This window comes from Acipenser ruthenus, chromosome 2 (genome assembly GCF_902713425.1).
Source record: "Acipenser ruthenus chromosome 2, fAciRut3.2 maternal haplotype, whole genome shotgun sequence".
NCBI lineage: Eukaryota > Metazoa > Chordata > Actinopteri > Acipenseriformes > Acipenseridae > Acipenser > Acipenser ruthenus.
The window spans coordinates 23,234,540-23,246,896 of NC_081190.1; the positions used below are offsets into that span (position 1 = coordinate 23,234,540).

At 38.8% G+C, this 12,357-nt stretch overlaps 1 protein-coding gene across 1 annotated transcript in view; it reads right to left on the bottom strand.

Moving 5' to 3' along the window:
* Positions 1–12,357, bottom strand: part of LOC117408601 (A disintegrin and metalloproteinase with thrombospondin motifs 19-like) — a 117,029-nt gene that overhangs the window by 77,802 nt on the left and 26,870 nt on the right. The window contains exon 8 of the mRNA XM_058992319.1: positions 8,589–8,694. Coding sequence (XP_058848302.1) covers positions 8,589–8,694 — 106 coding nt within the window. The remainder of the gene's footprint in view (positions 1–8,588; positions 8,695–12,357) is intronic.

Below are 12,357 nucleotides of genomic sequence, written 5' to 3' on the forward strand. Positions count from 1 at the left end.
ATAATTTATTTTGCACAACTTGCAATTTATCTTTGGACCACACTTGAAAGTCAACAATAGACCGACATTTATCATCAGAAAAACACAGAAAACGAAAGGTTGAGATTGACAGCTATGAGACGGCGTCCTCCAGTAAAAAACATAAGGGGAACAAAAATTATGAACACCAGTGAGATGTTATTTTAGATTTGACAGAGGCATTTGTTTGTGCTAATATTCCCCTGGAAAAAAATTGATAATCCCAAACTACGTGCATTTCTGAACAAACATGTAATAAATGCGGGAGCAATTCCTACAGCAGGTCAACTGAGAAGGGAATATCTACCCCAGATTGCTGAGTTGCACAAGATGAAAATTGTACAACTGGTAAAGATGTCTGACAGTGTATCTGTAGTTACTGACGAGTCTACAAATACAAAAGATCAGTATGTTTTGCACATTTTGTTTGTTCTCCAAGGACTATCGAATACCTTCGAACTGAAACTAATATTAGCCGATACAGTTTATCTGCACTCTGTGAATTACTCATCGGAGGCACAGGGCGTTCGTTGAAATGTTTAAACGTATTTGAAGTTCATTTTAATAATGTGACTGGATTTGTCTCTGATAATGCCAGTTACATAATCAAGGCATACAATGACATTCTTCGAGGTTTACTGCCACATTCAGTACATTTGACTTGTAATGCCCACATAATAGCCCTTGCCAGCAATATCTGGGCAAATAATTTTTTATGAAAGCAGACAAGCTGGTTGCAACTGTTAAAATAATTGTTTAAACATTGCCCAAGCAGAAAACTACATTTTAAAGATCACCTGACAGAAGCAATCCAACAAGAAGGCTGTACTTTATCCATAAAGTTGCCACCTGAGCCATGCATAACACGATGGGGCACTTGGTATTCTGCTGCTGAATATCATTCCAAATACATCCCTTTTTATGCAAGCTTCATGGAAAAGGAAATGCACATTTCACCAAACACTGTAGTGGTAAAGGACCTCCAGAAATTGCTTAAAGATGTGCAAAATTTAAAATCTCAACTCTCCCTAATTGTGATGCATGCCAAGGAACTGGTGGATCTGATTCAGTGGTTTGAAAGCTGTGAAGTGAGAGTCCATCAAACGTATAATAAAGTTGCAGAATTAATAAATACATACAAGAGGTACACAGCACAGACGCCGCAATAAACAACACGTGAGAATGTCACAGGTGTATAAACAGGGTGATCACGGGTGTTAGTTAGAAAGGACAGGATTGATGTTGGTGTTAGAGGCGAAGGTATGTGTTTGGTGTTCTGTGCTGTCGTGTCCTGTATTGTTGTGAATTTTGTAGACCTTTTGTTTTTGCCCTTGTGCTGTTTTGTTTATTAATGTGTTTTGTTCGTGTCCGTTCTGTGTTGTATTCAAAGTGTTTGTTGGGTTCTGTGAAACTGTTTATTTTGACCACCATGCCTTTTGTTTTGTTCCAGTGTGTGTTTATTGTTATTTGTTTGTTTATTAAATGTGCGCATTAGCGTTTAACCTGCAGCTTTCTTGTCCCTGAGTCTCCTTCCTGGTTGAAACAGCTTGCCAGTGACGCTACCCTGTCACAAATACCAATGGGTTAATTTTATAACATACAGATTTTCACATCATATAATTATTCACCTTACCATACAAGTTAACATAACATATATATATATATATATATATATATATATATATATATATATATATATATATATACACACACACACACACACACAAAATAATCATAATCAATTCCCATAATAACAGCATCGACTTTCTTATCGTGATGTGGTCCTTTGTAGAAACAAACGTGAGCTACTGTTGTGCTTGTTAAGTGGCTCCTTCCCTCACAAAGGCTTGTTTTTGTGCTACTGTTTTGCCACATTACTATAGGCATTGCTTTTTAAATGACTTGGCAAGACTGCAGAAACTCAGACCCAGCTGCCGTCAATAACCAAGTTATTCAGTGCAATCTCTAACTTGACAAGTAAGTAAGCTTGTACTACATAGTGACTTATTCAAAACTTGATTGAAGGTAAAAAAAGACATTCTGCTTAACACATGTTATGTGTGTTGCTTATCCATCTTTTATGATGATAATAGCAAAGAGGTGTACTCATTCCTCAATGTGAACTATTTATGTGTTAGACAAAAACTGCAAGTACATGGTGGTGTCACACATCAACCTACTTTTCGAATACAATGTGTAAAATAGCAAGTTAATAATCTTTTTTGCCAAACTTCTATATTATCTTCAACTAATGTAGCAGATTGAATGACTACAGGTGGGATCAGGCTTAGACTGTTTCTCCTCACCGCTCTGCGGCGACCCCTACAGGCCAGGCGCCGAGTGAGCTTGGGGGCAGAGAGGCTGGTTTTTGTCCTCCAGAGGCCGGTAGCCTGCAGACATCGGCTCTCCTGGGTGTAAAAAGACACCGATTGGTTAGTGGGATCGGAGGACGCCCACAGAGCCTCGGGTCCCTGAGCTGTGTGGGGAATCGCCAAGGTGAAGGAGAAAAATAATAATAATAATCGGGCATTCCAAATTGGGAGAAAATGGGGGGTAAAAATAAATTGGAGATTCTAAATTAAAAAAAGAAGAAAGAAAAACTGCAACAGCGTTTGAACTAGTGTTGTCTACAATTTTTACATACAAAAGGCAATGGGGACACCCTTACATTCGATAGGTACACATTCTTCAGCCAAGCTAGACTTTTTAACTACTTTGAAACAGGAAGTGATGTAGTTCGTATAGTAGGGCAGCAGGGCAGCAAGGCAGCAGTAGGGCAGCAGTGTGGAGTAGTGGTTAGGGCTCTGGACTCTTGACCGGAGGGTTGTGGGTTCAATCCCTTTTAGGGGACACTGCTGCTGTACCCTTGAGCAAGGTACTTTACCTAGATTGCTCCAGTAAAAACCCAACTGTATAAATGGGTAATTGTATGTAAAAAATAATGTGATATCTTGTAACAATTGTAAGTCGCCCTATATAAGGGCGTCTGCTAAAAAATAAATAAATAATAATAATAATAATAATAATAATAATAGTGGGGTGAAGGAATGAAAGAAGAATTGAAAGGGAGAGGGAATTATAATGGGGCAGGAGATACTAAAAACATGCAGATGTTTAACAGTTTTGGGAATCTTGACAAGACCACCGTGTCAACTTCACCGGAACAAAAACATGCCAAATGTTGCATTTCTGTTCAATATATAATGTTTGCATTTGGCTTTCATGCACGGTTAGAGTTATTGTCCTACATGCATACATTTGTATCCACTGTGGTAGAAAAATGTGATCTCGAGTTCATATTTCATGCCAAATGATAAACAAAACTGTACATTCCACAGATGTGTCCACATTTTAAGCAAGCCTCCAGCGATACACAGTACAGGAAGATATGGGCATAGCATACTAAGGAACATGGGTAAGATTCATATGGGCCATTAGAACGAGTATCTGACTTGTTATACTGAAGACATATTTACAAACATTTGCTCTAACACAAAGCCCCCTTTCATGCAGTTCTATTACAGTGTGGCAGAAGGGCTAATTTGGGGTTATCCCAACTGATGTTGCAGGCACAATAGAGAGCAATAATGTAATGTAAAACATTCAGCACTGACTAGAGAGGAAAGAGTGATTGGTTCGGTCAGTTAAATTGCTCATTGAATCAATACAGGTAATGCAACTGATACAACTAGAAATGGGAGTTTTGTGAACAAAAACAAAGCATTCCTGGTGGTTAAATGTAAGGGGAATGACAAAATGTGTTGAGTTGCTATGCAACACGTCACACGTCAAGATCTACATAGAAACAAAAATAAACTTTACATTCCATCTTTAACTCCAGAGTTATTTTAAGAAAGTTTTTCTTTTTCCAAGTCTGAATTAAATACAGTTTAAAATGTATGGAACTGTTCTAGAGGCCACCCTGTCCTAGACTATTGTTAAATAAGCAAATGACAGTCTGGAATGAGTATGAAGACTATGACACTGTATTTTAATCATACAAAATGTACTATTTAAATAATACACAAATTAAAGCTTTGCAAATAGTGATGTTCCAAAGTATCTCTTCACCAGAGTCACAGTGAAGAAGCAAAAAAGGTAAATGTCATTGAGAAAAGAGTGGTGTAACAATGGATGGGACCATAGAATTTCAATGAAAGGTTTCTTCACAGTCTGTGAGTAAGAAACAAAATTGATTGAAGGTGCTGAACTCCGGTTTGATTTTGGGACTCATTCCCTGGGAAGCAAACCATTGCCATAAGGGGACAATAATTATGTGACTGGACGGGGCACAAAATTGTGTGAAAACAAATCCAAAAGATATATTTAACTGTCTAAACAACACAGACGGTCAAAGTCAAAATAGATGTTAGCCTAAAATATACTGTACTGCACTTCTGAAATGGGGGTACCGTAGCTCTTCTTCTGTGTTGGATAATGGGAGAGAGATGCTTTTCCAAAATGTCTGCCAAACAAAGCCTCATTCGTGAAATCCAAAAGCTCTATCTCATTAGCACAAACTGGTCTTGACTATTTGACCCAATTTCCCATGATTTTGTAAAAGGTTTTTTTTAAAGTCGCTTAGCCTTGAGAATGACCCCAAGTTGGGGTTGTTTGCATCACTGCTATGGATGAGTGCTGCTTTTGTACATGCCTTGCCAAGAAATGACAAACCTTGCTGAGTCTCTTTGGCATACATGCAGGCACACAATGACTCATCTAGGGTTTTTGTGTCTTTAAATTACAGACACAAAGTGTAAATCTATCTATCTATCTATCTATTACATAACATTTTAATAAACATGATACTCCAGATCTGAGATCAAAAGTGCAAAATTGAGAGGGATCACAGTTTTAAACAATTCAAAGATATGCTATTTTAATCTTTGAGTAACACTGATATTTTTATTTCTCAGATTTATGGTTATGCATTTTGCTCTATCCAGGAGGATGAGTGAGTCATTGTTTAATTATAGCGACATCTACGGCCAAAGGTTTTGTATCACCCTATAGAACGTTAGTTTATTATCATAACCTTGGTTCCCTGAAATAGAAATGTAACCAGTACCATATTGGTGTTTACATCCTAAAGACCCCAATCATCAACATTGTATACCAAAGCTGCTCAGCGAGCCTGTGACTCAGTCATGGCCCCGCCCCTGAGGGCACAAAAGGTCACAGATCTTAGCGTCATTTTTCCTTTAAGTCTGCTGCAATCATGGACGCAGTGACCTTGAAGGTTAATGGTTACATTTCAATTTCAGGGAAACAAGGTTATGATAATAACTTAAAATTCCCTTTAAAGTACAAAATGTAACCATTACCAAATGGGTGGGTGTACCAAAGCTGTCGCAAGGGCAAGATTGCAGATGACTGGAGTGCTACAAGGCTAACCGAAGGTTGTCCTGTGCGTTACCATTCGGAACCGTAGTAACAAGTAGCTAGGGTATAAAATTTGAGGGGGAAACTCACCTCTGTGCCTGTTGTAAGGGTCAACAGAAGCCGCCCTTAATACCCTACTTTCAAAACCAGGGTTCTGAGGATCCACGACATTCAGCATGGAGAACCTAGGAAGGTATGGAGAGTAGCCAACATCGCCGTATTGCATATGCACCCTGGAATAAAGCCCACGAAGTTGCAAGGCCCCTGGTGGAATGGGCAGTGAGCTTTTCTGGAGGGGGCGAGTTGGCCAGCTGACTGTGTCTGCTATCCACTTGGACAGCCACTGCTTAGACAGGGCTTGACCATAGGGGACAACAGCAGTCAAAAAATTGTTCAGACTGTCTCCTATTTTCTGTCCTGTCAACATAGTACTCCAGGGCCCGAACTAGGCAGAGTGTATGGAGCTGTTGCTCTCTGTCAGACTGGAAAGGAGGTGGATGGAAAGTCTCCAATTCCACAGACTGGTTGACTGGTGCAGTACTGGTTCAGAACCTGGTTGGCACCAGGCCGGTTTGGTACTGGTTGGGTGGCTTTTGCACTGTGTAGGACCGGGTCAGTACCGGTTTGATGACTTTAGCACCGGGTCAGTATGGGTACAGTCCGGAATGGCACTGGGACAGAGCTGGGACAGGTGCATCAACCTCGGTCCCGGTTCGGTGCCGGTACAGTACCAGGTCAGGAGTGGTGCGGGTCAGTGACCTCAGTACCGGTTCAATACGAGTACACCGGTTCGCAGTCCCTCCCGACCTGCGAGGCAGCTCCATAAAGGGAACAGAATACCCTGCACTAAATGGCAAGACAGTTTATTCCCAGGGTTAGGTGGAAGTCGACCATCTACAAAAGGGGCAAAGCTACGGTATACGAACTCAATGACCTGGACGGGAAATGGCATGGCATCCACGGACTGGAGGAGCGGATGCGCTCGTTGACCAAGGGGTCATGGGTGACGTTATAAAAAGGGGACGTCGTGATGTGATCTGTTCCTTTATGAATGGTTACGTTAAATGACCAGAAGGAGAACCTGTGCTGTGAAACGTGAGTGTTTTGTTTGTTTTTGTTTGTCGTTAATAATACTGTTTGTAAGTATTTGGATGGCTAACACGATCTGGAGCTGTCGCCAAAGGCCAGCACTAAACCCGGATCAACAACACTGCACTTTTGTTGTCACTAAAGAACTGTATTCACCACGAACACTAGAGCACCCACTATGGACTGGTGTTTGTGTTTGTGTATGTGTTACGTGTGGGTGAATTGAAACGGGACTTATTATTTTGGGGCAAACCTGCGGATTATAAATAAGCAATACACGCCGCTGTATTGCTCCATTAACATTGTTATTGTTTACTGTTGTTAGCCATTAGGCATTGGATTATACAATTAAACCTTCATTGCACCTGGATTATCGTTGTTTGTCTGATTATTGATCACCTGCACACTGTTAACCACTTTGCCACACAAGTTATGTTGCTGGATCCCTGGGAAGGAGCGACTCGAGCCGCTGGCTTCACGTGGGGCACAAGGCCGCAGCGGGATGTAACAAGCAACAGGCTGTAGTGCACACAATACATGTCATTAACTTTCACAGCGATTAGTTTCATAGCACAATATATACAGATAGAAGGAACAAGTACTTATCTGAACAAGGCTCTCCAATCAAGTCAGTCTGGAAAGGAAAAGTGGCGCCGAGATCTGTGAGCGCAGTCCTTTTGTGCTGTCGGGGCCAGGGCCAGGACTACGTCACAGGCTCGCTGAGCAGCTTTGATATACAATTTTCAAGTATCGGGTCTTTAGGAGGTAAATACCCATTCAGTAATGGTTATATTTCATACTTGAAAGGGAATTAACACATTTTGTGTTGGTACTGTTTTCTCCTTATCAGTAATATGTCATAGTTTTGTTTTCAGCTTAACATTCACTCTGCTGACAAAGATTAAAATCATTCTTAGGATGAAGTGTCTCCCACTGTGTCAGTTTGTTAGGGCAGAGCGCTCTGACAGTTCTGTCTAACTTAGCTATGATGTGCACCTCTTGAGAAGCAGTAATGGAACTCAGCAACGATTAATGAATAAGAAGCTACTCAAATAAATATGACAAGTATATGACCTATAGCAATTCTTAACTCATATTTACCTTGATGACGTCATCATAGTTGGGTTTAATGTTTTGACAGTTTGTATTTCACTATAATTTTAAAGGGGAAAGCATGTTTTCTGAAATGTTCTTTCACCACAAGTTTGTGTATTTAATAAAACCAAGAGTTTATTAAAATGCAGGTATACAGCCAATGCACGGCCTCTGTATACTTAAAATTCAGTGTAAGATTCTAACCCGATTCTTTGCATTGATTTAATTTTCAAAAAGCCACTTTCTTCAGTCTTGTTGCCTGCCTACATTCTTTTACTCATGACATTTTACTGTATGTCCATCAAAAATTATTATAATACAGGTCTAGAAGTAAAGAAAAGTAAATATAAATCATTGTGGCACAGCCTATTCGATTGTTATATTATAGTTATTAAATAAATATTTTGTCAACTTCAGCAAGATTTCAGATTTTGTCGACAAAATGCTTTATTCACATGGAGAGGTGTATGCTGTATCAGAGGGTTACAGTAGATTTGAGCTCTGTTCTTCCCCAGTGAAAAGCTACCCGAATACTATTAACCATGTTTATCACACAATTTCCACTTCTGTACCTAGAGTACTGTACATTATAAACACCCTCATTATCAAGTTAAGATGAGCAACACATATCATAAAGCCTAAACCGCAAAGGGATTTACAGTTCCCACGTGGCATTCAGACGAATGTAGGCTATTTGTCCATAAAGAACACATGGTATGAATTCTTAGACTTTTTTACACCAAAGAATGGTATTCAACACATTTGGTAAAGGTTTATATAGTCACTTGTATGCACACACTATGGCTGGTTAAAGGTGTATTTGATTTTTTCACATATTTTAATTAGTATGCTAGGAACCTGGGGATATAGCATATAACTGATGCTAAAAATGACACCTTTCCAATAAAGTGTCTTTCATAACCAAGAACTTGAGTTATGCAAAGCAAATGCATTTTTACAGACCTTTAATATCTTACAAACATTCAGGAAAAAGAATGCCTTACTTGTGCCCCATCTCGTGAGCGATTGTAAATGCCAGATTAAGTCCATTGTCCTCAGCAAGGATGCACTTTCTTTTCTCACTGCACATCCCACTTAAGTATGCTATACCTGTAAGAAAATAAATGTTTATCACATTAGAGGTCTGCTCAGGCCTAAATTTAAAACCAGATCCGAACCCGACCAAACAAAATCCGAACCCAACCCGAGCCATAGACCTTTGAAATATTCGCATACTCGACCCTCTCCACAAATATATTCTTAACATATGATACTGCAACCAAGTAACTTCAGGGTAAAGTATTCCTGGTTTCCAAAACATAAATAAAGAAAAAATCACTCTCAATTAATCATATCTCATTTATTTCCTTTCCTAGTAATCAGACACTGCATGATTTAAAAGAAGACGACAACAGGCTTCGTCAAAACTTTGTTACCATAAATAGCCACACAGAAGATGCTCTTGCAAATTCGCATACTCATTTTGGACAAGCCTATATCATATTAAACAGCTAAATTAACATTCAACAACAAATATTACACCACCACTATGGCTTTTAAAACAACTACCGGATGAATACATCACTTTTCAGTGTGCTGTCATATTTCAGTAATATTTTGCAAGATTTGCATTGTACAAAGCCACATGGACTTTTAGTATCGCTGAATACAAAAATGTCGTATTCATACAACAATGTTTTCCAAATAATGGATTTAGACGTACCCGTTCCAGCAACAGAACGCTCCACTGCTACACATTCTCCAAGTTTTTTTTTTTTTTCACGAGATGAACCCGCTTTATATCATCATTGTCGTGCAGGCATAATTCGTTATATAAAGCGGGTCATGATATAAACCAAGTTTCACGCTTGCCTATGAGAGCACATTACAAGTGCAAGAAAAAATTAAAACAAAGAAAACTAAGGGTGAATTAAAGAGCAGTGTTTTAATACTGTACATTTAGTCGGGTCCCGTCGGGCTCAGGTCGGGTAGCAAGGCTCTACATCACATATCCATTTTATCATAGAAGGTGCTCTTGCACAGCTGTCATCATGCCCGGCCAGACTGAAGCCTGTTCCATTGTACACATACAGCGATCTGCAGTTCAGTTGGGTTCAGCATCATCTTTGCACAGTTCCAAAATACACACTGCTTGAAGTTTTTGAAGTATTCAGAGTCTGTTGATTTTCTTCCAGCCATTACTTTATGAAACCTTGCTGACGAGTACATTTGATCTCAGAAGATAAAAACTGTCCCACAGAACTGGAATGGAAAACCACCAAGGAACATTACTGTAGACTACTGTCAATGCCTTTAACAATGCTGTACTGATCACAGCACCACATGTGACTCAGTTCCACTTAAAATGTAACACATTTAATACTCAATATAAGAATACAGCATTATCTTTGTGGGTTTGAAAAAGTGTCAATGTTATAAATTCTTATCTAGCCCGTCGTATAATTGATTTCATTTCTTGTTACAATAATCCAACGTTATTCGCTCAATTTTTCAGATAGCAATTACATTTGCCACTTAGGTCCCGGTTGGCATAGGTGACTTATAAGCGCCTAACAGCACCATTGTAAATGAAGAAGAACCACCTACTGTCCTTAGAATAGAGATACATTTCATACTTCATTCCTTTTTTTCACTAATCTTTAATCCACAAGCACTACAAATGGGGTCAGGGTGTACCTATTGGTTAGAGTTAGGATTACAGTATGCAGTGTTTTTTGTGTATCTATCCTGTATACATATATGTAGAGGCAGATGCCTCTATTTATGTCCATATTCTGATATGATCGATACTTTATACTAAAGAAGTGTAACATTATTATTATTATTTATTATTTTTTGTTTATTTAGCAGATGCCTTTATCCAAGGCGACTTACAGAGACTAGGGTGTGTGAACTATGCATCAGCTGCAGAGTCACTTACAACTACGTCTCACCCGAAAGACGGAGCACAAGGAGGTTAAGTGACTTGCTCAGGGTCACACAATGAGTCAGTGGCTGAGGTGGGATTTGAACCGGGGACCTCCTGATTACAAGCCCTTTTCTTTAACCACTGGACCACACAGCCTCCTAAACATACAGATGAGGGACAGTTTGTCTAAGACTAAAGTGTGACGTAGTTACAGGTATGGGCAATTCAATTAAATTAAGAAACGGACATGGGTTTCATCACTAAAGAAAATGTAATAATAATAATAACTTGCATTGCCATAAGTTTGCAGAAAACATATAATACGACTGCAAGGCTTACAATAAAGAAGCACATTGGTAGGGATTGTGTATCTATCAGCTTTGGAACAGATGCCTTTCATGGGACTAAAAGAACATCAAATGCAGCCCCTGTAACCGGGAATTCCACAGTTTGATAGCTACGGACACTGAAAGAGATCTGGCATACAGCACACTTCTATCTCTTTGATCAGTTCCAATTGAAAGGTGCCAGATACCGCATTCACTCCTATTGTGAAAAATCTTAGTATGGTATGAAAATATACAATAAAAAGAAATGGATTTAGAGGCAACAGAACATGAAACTACATCTGATGATTAAGCTTTTCAAATAGATCTGTTTATTACTATTTTTATTAATAGTCAGAATGTTCTATTGTTGTTGAGATTTTATCAAAATACTTTTGCCATTTAGCAACATGACTGCTATGCTTAGAACGTCCCTAGCCAATGTATTCTTCTGTTCACTAAGATTTAAATAGTTCATGAGTAGGGCTCATTGAACATTGTGTCCAATGATATTTCAGATTGAGTGACTTAACAGCCAATCACGAGAAAGCAAAGGATTACATTATTAAAAGCTTGTTTTTAATAATTGTCACTTAAATCATGTGGAAGGGCACAAGCTTAATTATGATTTACTAAAACTTATTGGACATTATCTGTAGAAGAGGCAGGATCTATCAAAGGTAAAGGAAGTTTATTTTAATTTTAAAAATGTATAACATTGATGAAATAACGGTAAGAACCACAGATGCAATATAAGTAGTATTGATTGATTAGGCAATGACAGGGGATTCCATTTTTTGCAACTGGATATCATTTTGTATAAAGTCACACTGTTAGAAGACACTGTCATTGATTGGTACTTAATAATCATAAGGAAAGGGATTGTTTCTTGTGTAATTATCATGTTTCTCGCATTTAAATGAATACCTGCAGATGTAAAAAGTCAATATAAATGGAACTGCTTCAAAATCCAAGTAACCTATAAAATAAACACGATTTGTACCTGTAAAAACATTTACCATAATTTTTCTAGTATAATGTGCACCCTTACCGTACCGTCTTCAGAAGGAAAAAGAGAAATGGCTTCCTCAGAATTACGGTTTTAATCCCTCGGTGAGCGGGACCGAGTGCGTCATCCCAGGAAGGGGCCTATCGGCAGCTCTGGTATAGAGAGCTCAGTGATACCTACCCAATGGGCAGGCATATCCCATACATAATGTCATTGGTGGTCGTCTTCGAATTGAAATGGAACCAGCATTATATTTAGCTCCTAAAATGTACAAAAATCTAACAGTGGGGAAAGGGACCACTGTATGGTAATCTTTTTTTTTACAGTTTTAGAAAACAATAGAACCTTCACATTTCATAATGAAAATCACAAACAATCCAAAATTAAATTTAGCAAAAACACACATTTTGAAAGAAATTGGTCAGAATTGCCTTACAACTCTGACCCAGCATGAGGTAGTCAAGGAATAAACAGTTGGCGGTATTCCAAAAAGAAAAAGGGTCACAGGG